This window comes from Paroedura picta, chromosome 14, assembly GCF_049243985.1.
Source record: "Paroedura picta isolate Pp20150507F chromosome 14, Ppicta_v3.0, whole genome shotgun sequence".
NCBI lineage: Eukaryota > Metazoa > Chordata > Lepidosauria > Squamata > Gekkonidae > Paroedura > Paroedura picta.
In genome coordinates, this window is record NC_135382.1 from 12,159,666 (window position 1) to 12,186,537 (window position 26,872).

At 41.7% G+C, this 26,872-nt stretch overlaps 2 protein-coding genes and 2 pseudogenes across 3 annotated transcripts in view; all 4 read left to right on the forward strand.

Moving 5' to 3' along the window:
* Positions 1-337: 337 nt before the first annotated feature.
* The window catches only part of LOC143823452 (protocadherin gamma-A6-like), a 285,370-nt gene continuing 258,835 nt past the window's right edge, over positions 338-26,872 (forward strand). The window contains exon 1 of one of the 2 annotated variants that reach the window (XM_077309815.1): positions 338-3,017. In XM_077309815.1, the coding sequence (XP_077165930.1) occupies positions 591-3,017 (2,427 nt within the window). In that variant the 5' untranslated portion in view covers positions 338-590. Of the gene's footprint in view, positions 3,018-22,774; positions 25,770-26,872 lie in introns of those variants that run through there. The other variant, XM_077309817.1, reaches the window with a different exon arrangement.
* LOC143823455 (protocadherin gamma-A8 pseudogene) lies at positions 4,366-7,534 on the forward strand (annotated as a pseudogene).
* On the forward strand, positions 10,175-14,117 carry LOC143823965 (protocadherin gamma-B5 pseudogene; annotated as a pseudogene).
* LOC143823454 (protocadherin gamma-A8-like) lies at positions 17,345-20,234 on the forward strand. Its single transcript, XM_077309819.1, has 2 exons — positions 17,345-19,958; positions 20,086-20,234. Exons 1-2 carry the CDS (start codon positions 17,571-17,573, stop codon positions 20,107-20,109), a joined length of 2,412 nt encoding a protein of 803 aa, XP_077165934.1. The 5' UTR covers positions 17,345-17,570; the 3' UTR covers positions 20,110-20,234.

Consider the following 26,872-nt stretch of genomic DNA (forward strand, 5'->3'; position numbering starts at 1 on the left):
AGCCTCAGAGAATCCTAAGGTCTAAGGATAATATCTAGTTGAGTGTTCCGTTATCTTTGTTCCTGTAAGAGTTTTATTTTCAATATAAATCTCTTTTCCTACTTGCATGGATATATTGATCAACCTAACAAAGAAAAAACAAAAACTCTAATGTAATCTACACTCAGATGTAAAGATATGCATCTGTAACAGAAAGTGAATTAAAAGATTTTAGCAGAACACTTCTATAAGCATAGAATGTATTTGAAACTGTTGGGGTCAGCTTATCCCATTCAAGAACATTTGCTCAATCAGATTCGGAATGCGTAGACTGTAAGTTCAGATTTTTTTGTTGAAGAATGACCAAAGATATGAGAATAATTTCAGGACAAGAAGCAACTGAACTTCTGGGATGAGACTCTGGGTGTCACTGTTTACCAATTCAGCAGAGAAATGCACCCAAATCAGCCAGTTCAGCTTCATGATTCTTTACTATTCAGAGTAACAGAGTGATCAATTGTGGATCAGACGTGACATTCAGTTGAAGGGAAAACAGAGGAACCCTGTCCGTTTCCAGTGAGAACGAGTGCCTTTTACCTTGCTGCCAGGAGATGGAAAAAACACAGAAGTTGTGGAACTGCAAAGAGAAGGGAATCTTCCAATATCTAAGCCTATTGTTTGTTTGGAAAGCAGTTTCTGGACAGATTCGTTATTCCATTCCTGAAGAGATGCAGAAAGGCTCTTTTGTGGGGAATATTGCAGAGGACCTGGGAATGGATGGAAAGCATCTTCCAGACCGTGACCTGCGGATAGTTACTAGAACAGGTATGGTTCAGTATTTTTCTTTAAACATCCACAATGGTCATTTACAGACCTCTGAGAGAATAGACAGAGAAGCAATCTGTGGACAGGCAGAAAAGTGCATCTTGAATTTTCAAGTGATTGTTGAGAGTAAAAGAAAACTCTATGGTGTTGAAGTGGAAATTACAGATATAAATGACAATGCTCCTCAGTTCCCTTCTGGGGAACAAGAACTGAAAATCAATGAAATATCTATCCAGGGGTCTCGATTTCCGCTCCCTAAAGCTCAAGATCAAGATCTTGGCATGAATTCTGTGCAGAGTTACCAGCTCACAGGCAGCAGCCATTTTTCTCTGGATGTGAAAATGGGAGAAAATAGTGCCAGGCATGTAGAGTTGGTATTGGAAAAGAGTCTTGACAGGGAAGAGCAATCAATGTATGAACTAATCCTCACAGCAGCTGATGGAGGTGATCCAGTTAGGACTGGCACGGTTCAAATCAAAGTAATTGTTTCCGATGCAAATGACAATGCTCCAGTCTTTAGTCAACCACTTTATACAATAAGCATCGAGGAGAATATTCCTAAAGGGTCCACAATCTGTAGAGTTAGAGCTGTTGATCCAGATGAAGGAATCAATGGAGAGCTGAAATACTCCTTCCAAGAAGCCACCAAGAAGGACTCTCAAATGTTTCTTTTAAACTCAACAACTGGTACAATATTAGTCATAGGGGATATTGACTTTGAGATATCATCTTTTTATGAATTGGAGGTGCACGCTGAGGATTATGGAGGATTGTTTGACAGGGCAAAGGTTGAGATCACTGTTACAGATCTAAATGATAATACACCTGAATTAACTGTAACTTTTCTCACAAAGTCCATCAAGGAGAACTCACCAGCTGGAACTGTTATTGCTATTTTAAATATAGAAGATCAAGATTCAGGAGTTAATGGTGACGTCACATGTTCGGTTCCTGAAATCCTTCCTTTTCAACTTAAAAAATCCACAGATAACTTCTACAGTTTGGTAACAGCTGAAGTCCTTGATAGGGAGCAGAGAGAATCATACAATATCACTGTCTCTGTAACTGATCATGGGATACCTCCTCTTTCTACAGCCATGGTGATATCACTTTACATCGTAGATACAAATGACAACCCTCCACACTTTTCAGATTCAGTGTACATATCTTATTTCATGGAAAATAACCAAAGAGGAGCTTCAGTCTATTCCCTAACAGCAAGTGATCCAGACTGGGAAGAGAACTCCAGAATAACTTATTCCATCACCAAAAGGGATATCAATGATTCCTCCCTTTCTTCCTACATTTCCATTAATTCTGAGACTGGGATTATTTATGCCCTTCGTTCCTTTGATTATGAAGAGTTCCAGGAAATTAACTTCCAGGTCAAGGCCCAAGATGGAGGTTCCCCACCACTCAGCTCTAGTGTCTCAGTGACTCTCTTCATCCTTGATCAGAATGACAATGCCCCAGAAATCTTGTATCCTTCTACCCCCATAGATGGCTCCACTGGAGTAGAGCTGGCCCCTCGCTCATCTGAGCCAGGTTACCTTGTCACCAAAGTGGTGGCAGTAGATGCAGACTCTGGCCAGAATTCCTGGCTCTCCTATCAGTTACTCAAGGCCACAGAGCCAGGGCTCTTCTCCATAGGCCTCCACACTGGAGAGATCAGGACTGCCCGTTTCTTTCTGGACAAAGATGTTCTCAGGCAAAGTCTGGTGGTTCTAGTGAAGGACAATGGGGAACCCCCTCTCTCTGCCTCAACAACAATCACTGTGGTATTGGCCAACAGCATCCCTGAAAGCCTCTCTGATATTAGCAGCATATCAGCTCCTGCAGACCCTCAGTCGGACCTCACCTTCTACCTGGTGGTTGCTGTAGCATTTGTCTCCTGCTTGTTTTTCACTTTCCTCCTTGTGTTGCTGGCTCTCAGGTTGCACAGGTGGAGAACCTCTCAGCTATGTGAGTCTGGGAGTATGAATTTCACTAGGGTTCCTGTCTCACAGTTTGTGGGGATTGACGGTGTGCGAGCATTTCTCCACTCTTATTGCCAGGAGGTTTCTCTCACCACAGACTCTAGAAAAAGCCAGTTCAACATTTCCAAGGGAAATTATTCCAATACTCTGACGGACCACTTGACTGGTGAGGTAAAAGATCCTATCCTAGTTGGTGAAGATTTTAATTTAACAACTGGGGATCAAATCACACTACAGGTGAGCTACTTTTTTGTTCTTAAATTGCTAGGTAATTGTTAATGTTATACTCAGCTTTTAAATGCAGTATCTTGCCTTTTATCTTTTATTCAGTTTTGTGTTTTTCAAATGGTCATCATCCAATATCCCTGAAATGCCTTAGCATGAAACCCTCAAGTAATAACAGTGCGTTGATGTAGGAAATTATTTGTCAATAACCATTAATCATTTGGCTAATGGAAAATATCACTAGCAAGTCTAACAAGTTCTTTAAAGATACTTTGATACTATTTCCAAATATGCCACTGAAAGAGCAAGTGATACTCTTAATTCAGATTTTAAACATCATTTGTTTAAGAAGCAGTTTCATTGTATCAAAGATGTGTGGAAACTAAAAAGACATATGTAATACATATATAGTTACATGGGGGAAATGAGTAGTGAGACAAATGTAAAGGTCCATATTTAAGCAAAAAGTGTCAAAATGGACACTGATGGGCCGGAAGGGGGTAGGAAGTAGAGGGGTCCCCTGTGGGTGTGTCCACAGCTCTGCTTCCCAACCATATTCTGCATCATTGCATCACTTCTATGGTTTCTCAAAGTCTGAAGAATAATTCAGGGGTTTCTCAATGATAAAAAAGTTGAGAAAGGCTGGTTGACTATCTAAAAAACACTTCGCAGATGCCAGGAAAGGTGTCTGTTGGCACTGTGGTGCCCATAGATGCCATGTTGGGCATACTGGGTTAGACTGCTGGGCAAGGTCTGGGATACCCAGGTTTGAATTTGAATCCTCATTTTGATGTGAGAGCTTTAGGCCAGTCTTTCACAAGGCTGTTGTGATGATAAAATTGAAGAGGGAAAAACAATGCTGTCAGCCACTTGGGGTCCCCATTGGGGAGACAGACAGGATATAAAGGGGGTAAATACATTAATGCTTCAGTCTACTCTGCACTAGCGCACCTTGTCTGGAGAGCTGTCCATTACAGGGCACCTTTAGTAATGTATGGAGCAACTGGAAGGGGTTCAGAAGAGGGCAGCAAAGATGAAGAGATTGTTTTAAAAACACGTTGAAGGAAGTTTTGAGGCCCTGGATCTGTTTAGCCTGGAGAATGGAGATATGATCACTCTTCAGATACCTAAAGTGCACTCTGCTGTTACAGAGGGCAAAACAAGACTGGATCTTATGGACAGGCTACAGGAAAGTAGATTTAAGCTGTACATTAGTAGAAATCTCCTAATTAGGCTTGTGCGATTCGGCCGCCGAAGCAGCCATTCCCTCCGGGCGCAGCCAGCGCCCGGAGGGAACGGCCGCTTCGGCGGCCGAATCGCACAAGCCTACAATACAGGAGCAGTTCAACAACAGGCCCATTTAGCATGATGTCTAGGACACCTCTGGTTTGCTGAAGGTCTACAGGCAGAGGCTGGATAGCAGCCTGTAGGAATAATGTGGGCTTCCTGCATTGTGCAGAGTTTGGAAAAGGTGGCATATCAGATGCCTTTCAACATGACGATTCTATGAAATGAAGCACAGAAAACAATATCGGTACATATAATACTGTTTTATGTAGAACCATGTCTGATCTTGACAACACTATCAGGTTTTTTTAAAGTATCTGCTTATTATTCATAATAAAAATTAAGCAAGTTTGTCTTGAACACTTTTGTAATAGAGAAAAAGAAGAATTTGATCTAGCAAAACTGAAGATTACATTTACTATTATATGTAATTTCTAGTTGGGTCTCTGGGTGTCGCTGTTCACCCATAAGGAAACATTTTTATTCCTAAAAGATCCAGCTAAAGTAGCACTGCCATTTTTTTTTAAGAACGAAATAGCAGTGAGATCAGCCCTGAACTGATGTTAAGGGGAATAAAACAACTCAGATATATATATTTAAAACAACCCAGAAGGACTTCCTTTCCTTGGATTTAAAATCAGAAGAATAAGAATCCCTTACCTTGCTGCAAAGCGATGGGAGGAACACAGAAACAATGGAGCAACGAGAACAAAGGCATCCTCCGATCCCTACTCATGCTGCTTGCAGGGAACGCAGTTTCTGGGCAGATCCGCTATTCCGTTCCTGAAGAGATGCAGAAAGGCTCCTTTGTGGGGAATATTGCAAAGGATCTGGGAATGGATGGAAAGCATCTATCAGAACATGGACTCCGGATTGTTACCAGGTCAGGTACAATTCAGTATTTTGCTTTGAACTTCAACAGTGGCATTTTACAAACTTCAGAGAGAATAGACAGAGAAGCGATATGTGGACAGGCAGAGAAATGCACCTTAAATTTCCAGGTTATTATGGAGAGGAAATTAAAGATTTATGGAATAGAAGTGGAAATTACAGATATAAATGATAATGATCCTGAGTTCCATCCATGGGAACAGGAGCTTGAAATCAGTGAGACATCTTCATTGGGATCACATTTTGATCTTCCTCGAGCTGAAGATCCAGATCTGGGTATAAATTCCATACACAGCTACCTGCTCACAGGTAGCAACCATTTTTCCCTGCAAGTCCAAATGGATGAAAATGGCATTAGACGCACTGAATTGGTGTTGGATAAACCTTTAGACAGGGAGGTGCAATCAGTTCATGATCTAATTCTCACAGCTTTGGATGGGGGAGATCCCGTTCGATCCGGCACTGCTCAAATTCACGTAAAAATTCTAGATGCTAATGACAATGCTCCAGTTTTCAGCCAACCTGTTTATGAAACAACTGTCATAGAAAATATTCCTAAAGGGTCCACAATAGTAACAGTAAAAGCAGTGGATCTGGACGAAGGAATTAATGGGGAGATAAAATACTCTTTTCAAACACCAGGGAAACGTAACTCTCAAACATTTCTCCTTAACTCTACATCTGGTGAAATAACTCTTGCAGAAAACCTTGATTATGAGGATTCTTCCTTGTATGAATTTGAGATACAAGCCAAAGATGGGGGAGGCCTGAGTGACAGAACAAAAGTTGTGATTTTCATTACGGACTTGAATGACCATGCACCTGAATTAGAGATAACCTATCTCACCAATGACATCCTTGAGAACTCACCAATTGGGACCGTTGTTGCCATTCTAAATGTGCAGGATAGTGATTCTGGAAGTAACGGGGAAGTCACCTGTTCAACAGATCCAGGCCTCCCTTTTCAGCTGAAAAAATCCATGGATAATTTTTACACTTTGGTGACTGATGATATCCTTGACAGAGAGAAAGTCGAATCCTACAATATCACCATCACAGCTACTGACCATGGGATCCCTTCTCTTTCAACAGGCACTGTGATAGCTTTAAGGCTTTTAGATACAAACGACAATCCTCCCCTCTTTGCAGAATCGACATATACATCTTATCTCCTGGAGAATAATTTTAGAGGGGCTTCCATCTTTTCCTTTAGAGCAGATGATCCTGATTGGGAAGAGAACTCCAGAATAACATATTCAATCTCAGCAGTACACAATCAATCCCTTCTCCCATCACATCTCTCCATTAACTCTGAAAGTGGTGTTGTCTATGCTCTGAACTCTTTTGATTACGAAGAGATGCGGGAGATCAGTTTCTGGGTCAAGGCCCAAGATGGAGGCTTCCCATCACTCAGCTCCAATGTCTCAGTGACTGTCTTCATTTTAGATCAGAATGACAATGCCCCCCAGATCTTGTACCCTTCTATCCCTTCTGATGGCTCCACTGGAGTAGAGCTAGCCCCCCACTCTTCTGAGCCTGGATATCTGGTCACTAAAGTGGTGGCAGTGGATGCAGACTCTGGCCAGAATTCCTGGCTCTCATATCAGTTACTCAAGGCCACAGAGCCAGGGCTCTTCTCTATAGGACTCCATACAGGAGAGATCAGGACAGCCCGTTTCTTTCTGGACAAGGATGCTCTCAAGCAAAGCCTGGTGGTTTTAGTGAAGGACAACGGGCAGCCCCCTCTGTCTGCCTCAGTCACAGTCACTGTGGTGCTGGCCGACAGCATCCCTGATGTATTGACTGACCTGGCCAGCATCTCTGTTCCTGCAGATCCCCAGTCGGACCTCACCTTCTACTTGGTAGTTGCTGTGGCTTTTATCTCCTGCTTATTTTTCACTTTCCTCCTTGTGTTGCTGGCCATCAGGATGTACAAGTGCAAAACATCACAGCTATGTGATTCTAGGAATGTGAATTTCAGTGGAGTTCCAGTCTCACAATTTGTGGGGATTGACGGTGTGCGAGCATTTCTTCATTCTTATTGCCAAGAAGTTTCTCTCACCACAGACTCTAGGGAAAATCAGATTAATAGTCAACAGACCTGTGACACAAATGATCCTATCCTAACTTTTGAAGATTTAAATGTTAGCAGTGGAGACCAAATAGTCCAGGTGAGTCATGTATGTGATTAAAAAAAATTATATCTGTATTTATATCTGCATTTTTAACTCTTGTCAGGGATTTCCTTTTGGATTGTTCTGTCAATGAGGATTGAAGTGTCTCAGTTTGTTTTTTCCTTATTACTTTGTTAGGTTCTTTGACTTATCCCTAGAGATTTATCAGTGAAACCACACTTGTTTTATAATTTATATATGTTTTAATCAGCAGCATTTACCTGATATGAACCAGGGAACAATTTGTTTAATACGTATCTTCATCTTGGTGTCGGATTGGTAAGAGTGGTGGCATCTAAGAACTGCACATACATGAAGGCTTCTGACCCTCCTTTTTCAGTCCTACCTTCCATGGATTGTATGTAAATCTTATGTAACTTTATATATCCTATCCATTTTAGTGTCCTCAAAGCAATCAGTATCTACTGTCTTGTCATAATCCTTAGTTGCAAAGGAGGCCTGTTCTATTTCTCTATATTGCAGGGAAGGTGGCTTGGGATGACTGGCTTGTTGAAGGCCATATCAAAGGGAAGACATACACTTTTGATTCATACACTCATCATGTGGTATCTTAGCTAATATTTCACACCAGCTGTTAATGTTTACTAAACATGACTTGAATATGTTTCTTTTATGTGCTGTGCATTTTCGCTTTCACTTCACTCGAACTGTGTTGGCAGATTTTATTGGAATGTTTATTTATATGATCATAGACCAAAATACAAGATGATAAGAAATAAAAAAAACTTGTAGTATTTTAGAAAAAGGTCATAATCTGTGAAATCAGTCTATGGGCTAGAACACAAATCGTCTTCACTGTGGAACCACCTTCCAGAGAAAATGAAAGCAACAGAAATGCTGTTTGAGATAGAGAAATATGAAGGCCAGTAAACTGAAACTCAGTCCAGATGAGGTGATGTTGATTGATAATAAACCAAATAAGGCTCCTCAGAGTAAACCTGTATTGGACAGAGGTGCACTTCACCTTCAGGAGCAGGTTCACAGTTTAGGGCAGGCTTTCTCAACCAGGGTTTCATGAAACCCTGGGGTTTCTTTTGACAACCCTGGAAGGGTTTCCCAAACGGGTGGGAGTTTGTTAATTTTTAATATACTTTTTAATTTTGTGAAATATTTATCAGATGATATGACCATATATGGTCATGTGGACTCTCCCTCCCTGCCCAAATGCCTAATGATGGGCTTGGAGTGGGTGGGAAGGGGAGGGGAGCGGCCCTCCATGAATGCGTATACAACTCTGCTTCCCAAGCATATTCTGCAAGATTGCAACACTTCTGGGGTTTCTTGAAGAGTGAAGAATGCTTCAGGGATTTCTCAAGGGTAGAAAAATTGGGAAAGGCTAGTTTAAATGCAAGTTTAAAGAAGGAAGCTCAGAAATTCTTTGTGATGTGTGTTGCCTGTAACCAGCTTCAGATGGCATGCTAGTTTTGACCTTTCCTTGAGAGTTGACCTTTTATCTATATACTGGTTACTTCAGTACAGTTTGCATGGGGATGTTTTCGGATACAATTCCAAGACTGAACAGATTTAAAATGTGGCAGTAAGGCACATAGCAAGAGTCAGTCAAAGAAATCACATCTTAACCAGTTTTTGAAGTTTAGTCTGGGACTACCTGAAGGACCAAATCAAATTCTTTGGCCACCTCATGAGAAGGAAGGACTCCCTAATGCTCGGAGTGATTGAGGGCAAAAGAAGAAGGGGAAGACAGAGAATGAGGTGGCTGGATGGAGTCACTGAAGCAGTAGGTGCAAACTTAAATGGACTCCGGGCAATGGTAGAGTACAGGAAGGCCTGGAGGATCATCGTCCAAGGGGTCGCGATGGGTCGGACATGATTTTGCACCTAACAACAACAACCTGAAGGACCATATTTTCCCACATGAGCTTGCCTACTGATTAAGATCATATTCAGGAACCTTACTCTGAGTGCAACCAATTGATGCATCAAGGAGAGTGAGCACCATAGATAGGTCTTTTTCTGTCTAGATGCCAAGATTATGAAACTCCCTGTCCACACATTGCCTCCTGTTACCAGATCTGCATCCTTTTAGGCAATGTTTGAAACCATAATTTTTCTCCAAGCTTTTTTGCATTTGGTACTTTTTTGTTGTTATTTTTCTCTCTTAATGAGGAATTGTTTAATAACTTAATTCTAATTATTTCACGTGCAAGACTGTCTAATGTCCATATATGCTTTTATTTTGTTCAGTGGATTATTGAAAGCTGGAAACATTTTTCTGGAGAAACATTTTAATCATAGCAGCAGTGATCCCACTTTCTCAAATCACAAGGATCTAAAAGGACATCTGTCACAATCTCATTGAAAATGCATGTTGCCAAAAAGTATAGATTAAACTGATCCCATGGTACTAATCTTACGATACAAACCTGATAATCTTTCTTAAACTAATGTTTGCACAAGATGTTGTTCTGGCAGGGGCACGCATGTGAGTGTATTCTAATTTACTCACTTCATGTGATATCCTGATTTTTTTTATTTTCAACATTTAATAGAAGCACCGTATTACAAAGAAGTTCAAAAGGCTGAGGTTTTCCAGTCTGCATTGCAGCCAATATACTGGGAGATAGTTTTAAAATACAGAGGAAACATATAAAGGAAAATTACATAGGATGTTTCATATTATATGGAAATATTTTTAATTCTTTAAAAATGTGTATGCATCTAATAATGTATTTCTTGAAACATTATCCTTTTGGGATAATAAATGTTACTTAGATTGAGAAGAAAAAGCAGGGAAGTGCTGTTCTCCTTGTGAACTCAAGGTGTCACTGTTGGACAAGATAGGAGTAATACTGAATAAGCAGTTGTGGTTTCTGCAGAATTATCCAAATGATATAAAGAAGAGGTGAGCTGAAGGAGGCTTCTTTATTTTTAAAACATCGCCAGAACTGAAATCCTCTTCCTTTCTCAGGGACCATCAGGTAATAAGAACTACATTTCAAGTATTTTATTGCAAATGATGGAATGTTTGCAGATACTAGAATCTGGCAAAGCAGCAGTGAAAATGAGGGTGATAGAAATTAGATATGCAAAGAGAACAAGGGAGATCAAGAAGCAAGTACTCTTTCTGTGCATATTCCTGTCTTTTTTCTGTCGGGTGAGTTCTGAGCAAGTTCAGTATTCAATTCTGGAAGAAACAGAAAAGGGATCAGTTGTGGGGAATCTTGCCAAAGATTTGGGATTGAATGCAAGAGAACTATCAAAGCGCAAATTCAGCATTTCTTCAAAAAAGCCATATTTCATGCTTAATGAACAAAATGGCAACCTGTATGTGAATGAGAGGATAGACCGGGAAGAAACTTGTGGGAAATCACCCTCTTGTGTCCTAAAATTAGAGGCTGTTGTGCATAATCCTATGAATATTTTCCATATACATGTTTTCATTGATGATATCAACGATAATGCCCCCCATTTCCTAAAAGAAAATATTTTACTTGAAGTGAGTGAATCAAATTTGCCAGGAGCTCAGTTTTCCCTGGGAAATGCCGAGGATGACGATATTGGGACCAACTCCCTCCAGAGTTATCAGTTGAGCTCAAACCCTTATTTCAAACTCAATGTTAAAGAGAGTGAAGATGGTGATAAATACGCAGATTTAATATTACTGAAGCAACTGGACAGGGAAAAAGAACATGTACTCCACTTGGTCCTTACAGCTCTGGATGGGGGCAAACCAGCAAAAACTGGATCCACCAACATTCTGGTAACAGTGACTGATAGTAATGACAATACACCTGTTTTTACTCAGGAGGTCTATAAGGTTAGCTTGAAAGAGAACACACCCAAAGAAACGACTGTGTTGCAAGTTAAAGCATCTGACCTGGATGAAGGATCAAATGCTGAAATTATTTATTCTTTCAACAAAATCCCAGAAAGGGCCAAGCAGAAATTCTACCTGAATGCGCATGATGGAAACATTATACTTACAGATATGATTGATTTTGAAGAAAGACAAAGTTATGTGATGATAATACAGGCCAGAGATGGAGGTGGCTTAGTAGCATATTGCAAAGTGGAGATTGTGATTCTTGATGTGAATGACAATCCTCCAGAAGTGGTACTTACTTCTGTATCCAGTACAGTTCCTGAAGACTGCATGCCTGGAACTGTTATTGCTTTGCTCAAAGTTCAGGACCTAGATTCCGGAGAGAATGGAGAAGTCACTTGCCATCTCAAAGATCTTGTGCCTTTCCAGATAGATTCATCTTCAGATAATTATTTCAAACTTCTCACAGATAGTTACCTTGATAGAGAAAGGACTGCAGAATACAATATTACAATCACAGCAACAGACAAGGGCATCCCTCCTCTCTCCACATACAAAACCATCTCTCTACTGGTCTCAGATATCAATGATAATCCTCCAGCCTTTGAAAAGCCTTCCTATACTGCCTATGTGCCAGAGAACAACCCATCTGGATCTCCCATTTTTAGTGTCAAGGCCTCTGACCCAGATGAGGACCACAATGCACAAATCACGTACTCCATCATTAAGAGTAATTTTGAAGACATGCCTCTTTCCTCCTATCTCTCTATTAATTCTGAGACTGGTACCATTTATGCCCAGCGCTCCTTCGACTATGAGCAATTCAGGGAGTTTCAGATTCAGGTGCAGGCCCAGGATGGAGGCTCCCCATCCCTCAATAGCAGCACCACGGTGAGAGTGTGTATTCTGGATAGGAATGATAATAGTCCACAGATCCTCTATCCTTCCCAAGGGACTGAAAGTTCCTCTTTCTTTGAGATGGTGCCTCGGTCAGCTGAATCGGGCTATCTGGTGACCAAAGTGGTGGCAGTGGATGCTGACTCTGGACACAATGGCTGGCTCTCTTTCCACCTGCTGCAGGCCACAGAGCCCTCTCTCTTCACCATTGGGTCCCACACAGGAGAGATCAAAACAGCCCGAGCATTACTGGAGAGGGAAGCTATGAAACAGAGGCTGGTCATTATGGTGAAGGATAATGGCCAGTCTCCTCTCTCAGCAACTGTGACGCTGAACCTTGTCTTTGCGGAGAACTTCCAAGAGGCACTTCCAGAAATGGACACTCAGACCAAGGACTCAGACAATCAGTCTGATCTCCAGTTTTATTTGGTTCTGGCCTTGGCCTTGTTGTCCTTCCTATTCCTTGTGACAGTAACCCTGGCCATTGTGATGAAACTCCGGCACTCAAGGAACCCCACCTTTCTTCAATGCTTTGTTCCTGATGCAAAGACTGGTGCCATTTTTCCTCCCAATTATGAGGATGGAACTTTGCCATATTCCTACCAGGTCTGCTTATCTTCAGAATCTAGGAGAAACCAGTTAACTTTCCTGCAGCCCACTATCCAAATAGCAGAGAATATCCTCAGCGGTTTGCAACCTGATGATCCTTTGATGTTTAATGGAAAAGAACATTTGGATGGTGAGAAGAATATAGGCATGGTAAGTCTATTTTCTTTTCTTTATAACTTAATGTTTGGCAAATGTTTTATTGTTGCAGAAACACTTCCAGAATATATGTGCATATAAATTTGGCAAAATTGATTGGAAAATATCTCTAAACTAAGAGAAAAGAAATACTAAGCTTAGCTTTGAGTATTCAATGACAATGAAGTATGAAATAGAATGAAACTTGTAGCTTAGTTTTTTGGAATACTGGGGCCCATTCCGCACAAGGACCAATGTTGCCAGTTGGTTCCTGAAAGCGGAAACGCTATTTTTAAAAGTGCAATTCGCCATTATGCATACCTGCCTTTGTAGTGGAATCCAGTAGCGTTTCAATAGTTTCGCACAGGTTTCCAGTCTCGCCAAAAATAGCTAGAAAGGAAGCGATTTTTCTGTGCTTTGTCCCGCCCCTGGCTGTCAATCAAACAAACAGCCAATGGGCGGCCGTTATCATGCTCCCGAAAAGCCCCTTTCCCTTTAAGAACAGGTTTAAAAAAAAGAAAAAGAAAAACACGTTGCAACGAATATGCCTTGATTAATTGATTCCTCCTAACATAGAGAACCATCTAGCTGGCAGCTGGCATGTGAGCTGCCAATTCATCGTTACCACGCTCCCCCGAGTGAAAAAAAAAATCCCCCTCCCCTGTGCACGGGCGCGATTTTCAGCCAAAAATAAAGGGAACTTGCAAACGGGGCTGTGTTATGCTTGGTGACTTCGGGGAGCTTTAAAGCAGCTCTGTGGAGGGACTGTAGCCGGAGAAGCCTCGCTGGGTGAATGAAGGCTCGTCAGTTCGTTGCTTTCTGCTCTCTCCAAGAAAAAAAATGGCGATCGCTTCGCCGGAAGTTCGGAGGAGAGAGCCAGGGGGAGGGACTTGGCTGGAACCGCAACAATGGGAACACACAGGTCTTTTTCACTACTGTTGCAGATTGTTTGCAAGAGTGTAGCACTTTTTGGAGGGTGAATCCACTCTTCTGGATTTCCCTGGAAGCGCTACAATGAATCGCTTTTTGCGGATCGGTTTCAGGAGTGTGGCAGATTGTGTGCGACGTTGTGCATAACTGCAAATTAGTAGCATTTACAATTTGGAAGCCTTTGGAACATTGAAGTTGTGCGGAATGGACCTAGTTTTATGTATAGATGGTGTAAATGACTGTGAATGGTAGCTTGGAAACTACAGTCTGTTAGAACATTTCATATTACTCCTCATATTATTTTCTCAGTGCCAGTCTTTGGACACGTATGTAAGAATCCCAAATGAATTTGCTGGCATGTACACTATATTCTCAAGTCCGTAACTGCAATTCTGTGCATATTTGCTATAGAGCAAGCAGCAGCTAGTGCCTGTCAAGATGACAGGGGGATAGGGTTGCTAGCTCTGGGTTGGGAAATACATAGATTTTGGGGGTGGAACTGGAGGAGGTGGAGTTTGAAAGAAATTTTAAGTTTCATTTTAAAGATTTGTCTTAATTGTTTTCTACCTAATGACCATTCTGTTTTAGTCTGTTATGATTTTGTTTATATAACTTGGCTTGAACGACCCTAATAATAAACTTTGAAACTTTGAGGGTGGGGTTTGGGGAACCGGACCTCAGTAGAGTATACTGCCATAAAGACATTTTCTCCAGGAGAACTAATCTGTCAGGATTTAGGCTGTGCCCAGCCTGTGGAGTCCTGAGTAAAAGCGCATCAAGAATCCAACAGTCGGTTGCAAATTCCAAAGTAGAGCTTTATTAGGCAGAGTCCACAGATAGCTAAAGCATGCCAAGATCTTCCTAAGCAAAGATCTTGATAATAACAAAGTACATGGGGGACATGTGGGGTAGATATAGGGCTCACCAAATAAGGGAGGGAGACCCAGCGGGTTTCGGCGGGAGAGCGGATAAAGGTAACAAAAGGGATCCTGTTCCCAGGCTGCCAGATGGCCAGGAGTCTTATCGGGAGGTTGGCACATTGTTGAGACTTTGCTGTCTCCGCAAGGACACTTACAGTAGATTGATACATTTGTTGGAGCTCCTCACCCGCTGGGAAAGGAAGGGAGTGAAGTTCTCAGAAGACAGGTTTATTGCTTTATGGCCTTGGCCAGCATCGGCCGGAGAAGGCATGAGAGTGTGAGAATATGCAGGGTCGGCGGGGAGCAAGATGGCATGAATCAGGGGGGTTCATGACATAATCTGGGTCATCTAGAGATCTCCAGAACCCACCTGGAGGTTGGGAGTCCTGGAGGAGGAGGCAACCCTGCCTGACTAATCTGTCATACCAAAATTGAAAGTGAACTACTTTTGTCTGATACTGTACTTTGATACACTGAGTTCCTCCTCAGAAGAGATGTATTCATAATTCAGCTATAATTTGACTTTTATATGCATTGGCTGAACTGAGTGAAAGGCCCTCCCCCCCTCCACACATCAACAAACTTTAAAGCCAATCCTCTCTGATGTAATGTAAACAAGTACCCCTGAGGAGCGAGTTTCTGCTTTGCATGTCCTTGCAGTTTGGCCCAGCAGGGGATCCTGTGTGTGACTTGTTGAGGAAGCTGGATGAGAGGCTGATTAAAAAGGAGGCCAAGCCAGAGAGCTATTAAAAAAAAACTTCTTAAGTTAAAACAAGGGTAATATGGCCTGTTATTCAAGATACTACCCTTCCACCTCTCTACCTCAGCAGAAGCAAAAGCCCCTGTCTAAGCAGAGGGGGACAGCTTCTCCTTGACTAGAGACAGCAAAAAGAACACCAGCAACCATGTTTGCTAGGCCAGAACATGCCCATCCAACCAGCAGACTAGCTCCTCATCAGTTAACCTGAAGGCCTGGGTTGTGCTTTTGAGCCCCTGATTGGTAGTAGGAAGAAGTAATCAACCAGGCCTGTCTATCTTTCCTGAGCTTCCACAGGACTCTTCCTCCTCCACAGTCACTGCATGGCTGAGGGTACTAACATCTATGAATTTAGGCAGATTGTAAATGGGTGGGCAGATGGGATTCTATTAGTGCTCGGCTCTTGTGACCCTTTCTTGCATGCCAAGGGTAATGTTGATCGCTATTTTGGGGTCGGGAAGCAAATTTCAGACTGGCCAGGGATTGTGGGTTGTTTTTGGGAAAGGGGGCATCATCGGGACATGGAATTGGGTTCACTGTGGGTGGGCAGGTAGTTATGAATTTCCTGCATTCTGCAGGGAGTTGGACTAGATGATCCTGGAGATCCCTTCCAGCTCTATGGTTCTATAATTGTCCCTGCCCATCGAGTGCCTTCCCTTCCCCCACCACCTGTCTTTTTGAGAAGAAAAAGTTTTGCATGTGATGCTTTCGAGGAAGAGGTTTGCTTTCCAGTTCCACCAAGGCAGGACTGGAACTCTATAGCTGCCCTGTGCTAAACAAAGTGGTAAGCAAAGAGGCAGGCAAAGAGGCAGACAGCTAAACTTGGTGGGGCAGGGTTCAGCATTCCCTGCTTCCCTCCTGGATAGCTCAACTTCCCCAGCAAGCTCTGGTCCCCTATTCATTCATATTTTCCATTGCCCTTTTCCCCGTGCTGCTTTTTGTATTTCACCTGATTCTTTTTATTCCTTCTTTTATGATTGCTGCCATGTTTTTGATAATTAATTTAATAACTCTTCTAATGTGCATATTTAATAAATATCTGGTTCATTTGCAAAGGAAGTTAAATATGAGTCTGTATCTGTCTAGCTGATGTTATTGAGAAAAAAGTAGAAAGTCTTGATTAGGCTTGTGTGATTTGCCCACTTCGGCGTCCGTTCCCTCCACCACATTCCCCCCCCCCCGCGGCGCGGCGCTGGCTGCGCCCGGAGGGAACAGCCACCAAAGCAGCCGAATCGCACAAACCTAGTCTTGATATCCAAATGCTTATTTATATGATTTCCAATAAAATTATCTTCTTACATACACGGATATCACATGCTCATCACTGATGAATAATCACAAAAGTTCATTGCATAAGCACCAAAGTATGATCTGCATGGCCACTGCATGAAATAGGATGCTAGATGAAGCAGACCATTAGTCAGATTCAGCACAATGGATCTCATTCGCATGTGTCTTTAAAACTTGATGATACTAAATTGCATTGCATCAGCCCATCTGGAAGAAGAAGAAAAGTGGAAATTCCTGCACATATTTTAAAAAATCACACAGTTGATTCACTCTACGTTTCAAGATAACAGAGATATATGACTATTCAGTAATCCGGTATCATATAATCCCATGAGGGCCGATGGGTAACTTCTGAGAAAAGTAAAGAGACAAACATAGCATTCATCCGATACCATATTTTTACATGCTTTTCTGCACGACCATTAATAAACTAGACAAAGGATCAGTCATTATTAAAGTTAGAAAGTAGTAGTGAATAGGTAGGGCTTGGAAGTAATTTGTTTCAGTAAAATGTAGGCTGGTTCATGAAACTCACTAATGATGTGATAAATGTAGTTTCCATTTAGGACTCTGGGTGTCGCTGTTCACCAAGAAGGAAATTTTTCCCCTAAAAGATCCAGCTAAAGCAGCACTGCTGTTGAAGACAGGATAACAGAACAGCAGAGAAATCAGACCGGAACTATCATTACAGGGAACAAATAACATATTTTACTAATAATCTAGAGAGACCTCCTTTCCTTAGAACTAGAAGAACAAGAATCCCTTGCTGCAAGGAGATGGGAATACAGCATTTCTTTTAAAAATAGAGGGACCTCCTTTCCTTGGATTTAGAACCAGAAGACCAAAAATCTTTTACCTTGCTGCAAGGATATGGGAGAAACACAGAAGCAGTGGAGCAGCATCAACCAAAGCATCCTGCAATACCTTATTTCACTGTTAGTGTGGAAGGCTGTTTCTGGGCAGATCCGCTATTCCATTCCTGAAGAGATGCAGAAAGGCTCCTTTGTGGGGAATATTGCAAAGGATCTGGGAATGGATGGAAAGCATCTATCAGAACATGGACTCCGGATCGTTACCAGGTCAGGTACAATTCAGTATTTTGCTTTGAACTTCAACAGTGGCATTTTACAAACTTCAGAGAGAATAGACAGAGAGGCGATCTGTGAAAAGGCAGAGAAATGCATTTTAAATTTTCAAGTTATTATAGAGAGGAAATTAAAGATTTATGGAATACTAGTAGAAATTTTAGATATTAATGATAATGATCCTCATTTCCCTCCATGGGAAGAGAAGCTGGAAATCAGTGAGATGTCTACATTGGGATCCCATTTTGATCTCCCTCAAGCTGAAGATCCAGATCTGGATACAAATTCTATACACAGCTACCAACTCACAGGTAGCAACCATTTTTCCCTGCAAGTCCAAATGGATGAAAATGGCATTAGACGTGCTGAATTGGTGTTGGATAAACCTTTGGACCGGGAAGTGCAATCAGTTCATGATCTGATCCTCACAGCTTTTGATGGGGGAGATCCCGTGAGATCTGGCACCGCTCAAATCCACGTAATAGTTCTAGATGCCAATGACAATGCTCCAGTTTTCAGCCAAGCTGTCTATGAAGCAACTGCCATAGAAAATATCCCTAAAGGATCCACAATACTTACAGTAAGAGCAGTAGATCTTGATGAAGGAATTTATGGGGAAATTAAATATTTCTTCCATAAAATTACAAATAAAATTTTCCAGACATTCCTCCTTAACTCCACAACAGGTGAAATAACTCTTGCAGGAAACCTTGATTATGAGGATTCTTCCTTGTATGAATTTGAGATACAAGCCAAAGATGGGGGAGGCCTGAGTGACAGATCAAAAGTTGTGATTTTCATTACGGACTTGAATGACCACGCACCTGAATTAGAGGTAACCTATCTTACCAATGACATCCTTGAGAACTCGCCAATTGGGACCATTGTTGCCATTCTGAATGTGCAAGATAGTGATTCTGGAAGTAACGGAGAAATCATCTGCTCAATAGATCCAGACCTTCCTTTTCAGCTGAAGAAATCCATGGATAACTTTTACAGTTTGGTGACCGATGGTGTCCTGGATAGAGAGAAAGTGGCGTCCTACAGTATCACTATCACAGCTACTGATCATGGGATCCCTCCTCTTTCTACAGCAACCAGGATCGATCTGAGGCTTTTAGACACAAATGACAATCCACCCCTCTTTGCAGAATCAGCGTACGTATCTTATCTCCTGGAGAATAATTTGAGAGGGGCCTCCATCTTTTCCTTTAGAGCAGATGATCCTGACTGGGAAGAGAATTCTCGAATAACATATTCTATTACTGAAGGACATATTCAGTCCGTTCTCTCATCATACCTTTCTATTAATTCTGAAACTGGTGTTCTTTATGCACTGGGATCTTTTGATTATGAAGAAGTGCGAGAGATCAACTTTTGGGTTAAGGCCCAAGATGGAGGCTCTCCACCACTTATCTCCAATGTCTCTATGACTCTTTTAATTTTAGATCAGAATGACAATGCCCCCCAGATCTTGTACCCTTCTATCCCTTCCGATGGCTCCACTGGAGTAGAGCTGGCCCCCCATTCTTCTGAGCCTGGATATCTAGTCACTAAAGTGGTGGCAGTGGATGCAGACTCAGGGCAGAATTCCTGGCTCTCCTATCAATTGATCAAGGCCACAGAGCCAGGGCTCTTCTCCATAGGACTCCACACTGGAGAGATCAGGACAGCCCGTTTCTTTCTGGACAAGGATGCTCTCAAGCAAAGCTTGGTGGTTTTAGTGAAGGACAACGGGCAGCCCCCTCTGTCTGCCTCAGTCACAGTCACTGTGGTGCTGGCCGACAGCATCCCTGATGTATTGACTGACCTGGCCAGCATCTCTGTTCCTGCAGACCCCCAGTCGGACCTCACCTTCTACTTGGTAGTTGCTGTGGCTTTTGTCTCCTGCATGTTTTTCACTTTCCTCCTTGTGTTGCTGGCCATCAGGATGTACAAGTGCAGAACGTCACAGCTATGTGATTCTGGGAATGTGAATTTCAGTGGAGTTCCAGTCTCACAATTTGTGGGGATTGACGGTGTGCGAGCATTTCTTCATTCTTATTGCCAAGAAGTTTCTCTCACCACAGACTCTAGGAAAAATCAGATTAGTAGTCAACAGACCTGTGACACAAATGATCCTATCCTAACTTTTGAAGATTTAAATGTTAGCAGTGGAGACCAAATAGTCCAGGTGAGTCGCTGAATGTGGTTTTCTTTTATTGTATCTATTAATCTTGGGAGGAATTTCTCATGGGATTTTCTGTTGGTTACTTTGAAGAACAACAAAGGATCATTTGTGTTTCTGTTCTTATTCATAGGGCCATGGCTGTGAATATTTTTGAATTAGTTTTTATGATTCATCTGTAAAAACTCAATCACAGAACTGCCCATGGACTAAAAGTCTTTTCAGTGTTTCTGTCTTGCTGCAAAAATGTATTGCAAATAATATTAAGTAAATGTGCATATATAGCATATTGTATTGTTATTGGATCTCTCCACATCCTTTACTTGATTGCAGTTCTCAGTGAGTTGCTGGTCTGTTTTATTAACCTTTATTACAAATCAAGAGCCAAGCTAGATGAAGGCCAGTAGACTGAAGCTCATTCTACATAATACTGAAGTGTTATTTGTTAATAACACTCACAGTTGGGATTTGTAGAGTAACTCTGCACTGGACATGGGTCTACTTCCTAATTAGGAGGAAATTCACAGGTTGGGACGCTACTAGACCCATCCCTAGAGATAGAGGGAATACCATATATGGAATACCATATATGGTAGCTTTAATTGGCTTCAGAGGGCATGTCAGTTGAGACCTGTCCTTCTGAGAGGTGCTTTGAATGTCCATGCACTGATTACAGTGCTAACTGCAGCATAGTCTGCATAGGGATAACTTTGAAGCCTGTTTAGAGAAGTCAGTGGGTTGGGATGTAGCAGAAAGGCTGCTTGCAGAAGTTTTGGAAGATTTTTGCGGATGTGTTTTTTTTCTTTTCTTTTATGCTGGTTATGATTATACGTTTTGGTGTATACCATCTGGAACAGTGGTAGCTAAAAGAATACCTTCTTGCCCATGACTCTCCCTACTGCTTTGAATCATGTTCTTGGCTCCTATTTTGAATGCTCCCAATGGAAGAATCAAGGAGGGTAAACACCAGAGATGGGTCCTTTTCTGTTGTGGCATCAAGAGTATGGAACTGCTTCTCTGCCATTTATCATTCAAGACCAGATTTGTAGTCTTTTAGGGACTGTGAAAATATCTTTATTTTTTTAAGTCTATTTGTAACTGTACTCCTCATAGAATTTCTTATCTATTATTTATTATTTATTTATATGATTTCTATACCGCCCTTCCATATTGCTCCATATTACATACAACATGTGGGATACATAGAACGAATTAATATATAACATAAACCAATACAATAACAACAATAATCTAAGCAACACAATTTTAGTGATCTTAAACAACAATATAATAGGAACAGGAACTTACCTAAGGCCCATAGAGAGGACAGACTCGTTCAGGCCATGGAGGGGATGTCTGAGGGGGGACCTGTTGTCAGTCACAGGTAAATGACTGGTGGAGGAGATCCCTTTTGCAGGCCCAGCAGAATTTTGGGAGTTCGGACAGGGTCCTGATCTATTCAGGGAGCTCGTTCCAGCAGGTGGGAGCCAAGTTCTGCCCCTCATTGAGGATCAACATGCTTCTTTGGGACCAGGGATCACTACCCAGTTGGCGGTGGCAGAGTGTAATGCTCTTTTGAGGGCATGGTCTCTTAGGTACACTGGGCCCAGACCGCAAATGGCCTTGAAGGTAAGAACCAAAACTAAAGCCTCATCAGGAATTCAATTGGGAGCCAGTTGAGTTGTTGAAGTATAGGGCGGATGTGAGATCTCCACGGTGTATTGGTGAGAATCCTGGCCACTGCGTTCTGCACCAATTGCAGTTTCCAGATCAAGGATAAGGGTAGGCCTGCATACAGCAAGTTGCAGAAATCCAGTCTAGAGGTGATCGTCATATGATCACTGTGGTTAGGTGTTCTGGTGCCAAGTAGAGCACTAGTAGCTTGGCTTGGCATATGTGGTAGAAGGCCTGCCATGCTACTCTTGTGACCTGTGCCTTCACATCCTTTACTTGATTGCAGTCGAGGAGGGTCAAGGATCACCCCCAGGTTTCTTGCGGAGTGGGCTACTGTTAGACGCACTCCGTCCAGGTTGGGTAGGTGTGCTTCCTCGCTTGGTCCCTTCTTACCTAGCCACAGGACCTCTGTCTTTGAAGTGTTGAGCTACAGAAGACTCCTTTCTACGCCTGCCTTTCTATTGTTAAAGCGTAGATACGTGAAATTTTATTTCTTCATGATGATTAAGCAGCTAATGAGATACACTTAGAAAATAGGAAACACATGTGATGTTCTTTGCAACAGTCCTGTATACACTTACAAGGAAATCCTGTATTGAACTCAACTGAGTTTACATCTGAATTTAGGCATGCATGTCATATCAGGTATTATAAAATTACAGATGAACATTTTTACAGTGTTCTTGGGAGTGAACATAATAGTGGGTCTCCCTGCCAACTTTACTCACTTTCTCAAGCTGCAGGAATCTCAAAGGATCTCTGTTCCAATAACTTCCTTGCCATCCCAACTATCTTTGAAAAATACCTGTAACTCCTGATATATTTGTTCCTCCAAAATCTGATAAAGGTAAAGGTAAAGGTATCCCCTGTGCAAGCACCGAGTCATGTCTGACCCTTGGGGTGACGCCCTCTAGCGTTTTCATGGCAGACTCAATACGGGGTGGTTTGCCAGTGCCTTCCCCAGTCATTACCGTTTACCCCCCAGCAAGCTGGGTACTCATTTTACCGACCTCGGAAGGATGGAAGGCTGAGTCAACCTTGAGCCGGCTGCTGGGATTGAACTCCCAGCCTCATGGGCAAAGCTTTCAGACGGCTGCCTTACCACTCTGCGCCACAAGAGGCTCTTCCAAAATCTGATATTGTTCATCAAATTGCAATTTTCACAGGCTGTATTTACATATGTTCTAGGTATATTATTTTTAATTATCCCTCCTTGTTCTAAATTCCTGTGCTTATTTAAAAATGTAAATATCATTCATAACCAAAGAGTTCAGAAGTCCCATGTTTTCTGCTGTGTGTATTTCAAGTAATGTGCAGTCAAAGTGTTACAAAAATCAAGTGAAAATGTACAGGGGAGTAAGTCTATAAACCACTATATCTTTAATAAAAGCATGAATATCTGTCTGGAAATTTACATCTTGAAAACTTGTCCATTTGGGGAAATATATGTCAAAGAGATTGACGGGGAAAATAATGGAAAGAGCTATTCTCTGAATGAACTCAGAGTGTCACTGTTGTACAAGATGAGGCTCCTGCAGTATTATCCATTTGTTACACAAAAAAGGAAAGAGGAAGGAAAGTGCTTTATTTCAAATATTCCTACAGAGCTGAAATCATCTCCCTTTCTCAAGGGCCATCAGTAATAAGAACTAAATTTGAAGTATTCTACAACCAAGGGGTGGATTGTTTACAAATACTTGAATTTGGAAGGCAGCTCTAAAAATGAAAGTGATGATGGAAATTAAACATCCAGAGAGAACAAAGGAGATGAAGAGGCAAGTACTCTTTTTGTTTGTATTCTTGTCTGTGTTCTATTGGGTGAAGTCTGAGCAGATTCACTATTCAGTTCTAGAGGAAACAGAAAAGGGATCAGTTGTGGGGAATCTTCCCAAAGATTTGGGATTGGATGCAAGAGAACTATTAAAACGCAAGATCAGCATTGCTTCAAAAAAGCCATATTTCATGCTTAATGAACAAAATGGCAACCTGTATGTGAATGAGAGGATAGACCGGGAAGAAATTTGTGGGAAATCACCCTCTTGTGTCCTAAAATTAGAGGCTGTTGTGCATAATCCTATGAATGTTTTCCATATACATGTTTTCATTGATGATATCAACGATAATGCCCCCCATTTCCAAGAAGAAAATATCATACTAAAAGTGAGTGAATCAAGCCCACCAGGAGCTCAGTTTTCCCTGGGAAATGCTGAGGATGTTGACATTGGGATCAATTCCCTCCAGACTTACCAGTTGAGCTCAACTCCTTATTTCAAACTCGATGTTAAAGAGAGTGAAGATGGTGATAAATATGCAGACTTAATATTGCTGAAACAACTGGACAGAGAAAAAGAACACACACTCCACTTGGTCCTTACAGCTCTGGATGGGGGCAAACCAGCAAAAACTGGAACCACCAACATATTGGTAACAGTTATTGATAGTAATGACAATATGCCTATATTCACCCAAACTGTCTATAAAGTAAGCTTGAAAGAGGATGCACCTAAAGGAACTTCTGTATTGCAAGTGAAGGCATATGACCTGGATGAAGGATCAAATGCTGAGATTGTTTATTCTTTCAACAAAATCCCAGAAAGGGCCAAGCAGACATTCAACCTAAATCCTATTGATGGCATTATTATTCTTAAGGAGATGAGTGATTATGAGGAAAGTCCAATGTATATGTTGACAGTTCAGGCTACTGATGGAGGTGGCTTAGTGGCATATTGTAAAATTGAGATTACGATTCTTGATGTGAATGACAATCCTCCAGAAGTGGTACTTACTTCTGTATCCAGTACAGTTCCTGAAGACTCCATGCCTGGAACTGTTATTGCTTTGCTCAGAGTCCAGGACCTAGATTCCGGAGAGAATGGGGAAGTCACTTGTCAATTTAGAGACCTTGTACCTTTTCAGATAGTTTCATCGTCAGATAATTATTTCAAACTTCTCACAGATAGTTACCTTGATAGAGAAAAGACTTCAGAATACCATATTACAATCACTGCTACAGATAAGGGCTTTCCACCTCTCACCACATACAAAACCATCTCTCTACAGATCTCGGATATCAATGATAACCCTCCAGCCTTTGAAAAGTCTTCCTATACTGCCTATGTGCCAGAGAACAATCCATCCGGATCTTCTATTTTCAGTGTCAAGGCCTCGGACCCAGATGAGGATCACAATGCACAAATCAAATACTCCATCCTTAAGACCAACATTGAAGATGTGCCTATCTCTTCCTACCTCTCTATTAATTCTGAGACTGGTACCATTTATGCACAACGCTCCTATGACTATGAGCAATTCAGGGAGTTTCAGATTCAGGTGCAAGCCCAAGATGGAGGCTCCCCATCCCTCAATAGCAGCATCACGGTGAGAGTGTGTATTCTGGATAGGAATGATAATAGTCCACAGATCCTCTATCCTTCCCAAGGGACTGAAAGTTCCTCTTTCTTTGAGATGGTGCCTCGGTCGGCTGAATCGGGTTATCTGGTAACCAAAGTGGTGGCAGTGGATGCTGACTCTGGACACAATGGCTGGCTCTCTTTCCACCTGCTGCAGGCCACAGAGCCCTCTCTCTTCACCATTGGGTCCCACACAGGAGAGATCAAAACAGCCCGAACATTACTGGAGAGGGAAGCTATGAAACAGAAGCTGGTCATTATGGTGAAGGATAATGGCCAGTCTCCTCTCTCAGCAACTGTGACGCTGAACCTTGTGTTTGCAGAGAACTTCCAAGAGGCACTTCCAGAAATGGACACTCAGCCCAGTGATTCAGGCTCTCAGTCTGACCTCCAATTTTACTTGGTTCTGGCCTTGGCCTTGATATCTTTCCTATTCCTTGTTACAGTAACCCTGGCCATTGTGATGAAACTTCGACAATCAAGGAACCCCACCTTTCTTCAATGCTTTGTTCCTGATGCAAAGACTGGTGCCATTTTTCCACCCAGTTATGAGGATGGAACTTTGCCATATTCCTACCAGATTTGCCTGTCTTCTGAATCTAAGAGAAATGAGTTAACTTTCCTGCAACCCACTGTCCAATTATCAGAGAATATCCTCAACAGTTTAAACTCCGATAATCCCTCAGTTTTTAATGAGAAAAAACATTTAGATGGTGAGGCGAATGAGGGCATGGTGAGTTTATTGCCTTTTCTTTATATTTTAATTTGATACTGTATCTCCCATTTGCAGATATTTGTAGTGGAAACTCCCTCACAAAATATGTGTTATCAGGGCAGAAGAGATTGAAAACAAAATCTAGAAATCAATAGAAAAATTAACATCAAAATTAATCAACTCGGATTTGATTATTCAATGATTTAGAAATATGGAAATATTAACAGGTTGGTGATCCCTGGCCCGCATGAGGCTTGTCTGGCCTTGGGCGGGGCCTTTTCAGCCCTCTCCCCTGCCTTGTGGAATGAGCTCCCAGAAGAGCTATGGACCCTCCTGTGAGACAGAGCTCTTCCACCAGGCTTTTGGGTGAGTCTTGGATGAGGGGACATATTGGGCCCCTTCTCCAGTGTCCCCTAGGATCCCTATCTAGGTAACATCTTTTACTGGGCATTGGCAGCCAGAGGGATTATGTGGGTAGGAGGTAGAGGGGGATGTTGTTGTTTTTAATTCATTACATTTTGGTTAAATTTTAACTTTCTATCTTGAATCTGATTTTAGCAACTGTGAGCTGTCCGGCCAGGACTGGTGGCCTATAAATATGATTGATTGATTATATAAATAAGTAAATAAAGTGAACTTGATTTCATGGAATAATGGCATACAGATGGTACTAAAATCTGTGAATGACTCTATTAATGGCTTGTAGGAATATTTGATGTTCTCTTTCTCATATTCTTACTACTGACTATGAAGAACCATTGAATTCAGTGGGAATTACTTTTGAGTTATGGTCAAGCAACACATCCTTTTCTTTAATTGTGTTAAATAACTGGCATCAGTTTCTATTTGGTGTTCAGAATGATAGCACTCTCTGTTTCAGTATAAGAGAATGAATGATACTCAAATTATATTGCTTGGGCATGCTGAATAACAGAAGGACATTGTCATGTTGAAACTTTAAAGACCAGAAACTGTTTGTATTTGTACTAGGAAAAACTCGCAGTAGTTTTTGGAATGCATTGAGTGAGTTATGCTTGATATAGCCTTCTTTGATTTGTCAAAGACTTTAAAGACCCGAGACAGTTTGTATTCCTACTAGCAAAAAAACTACAGTAGCAATG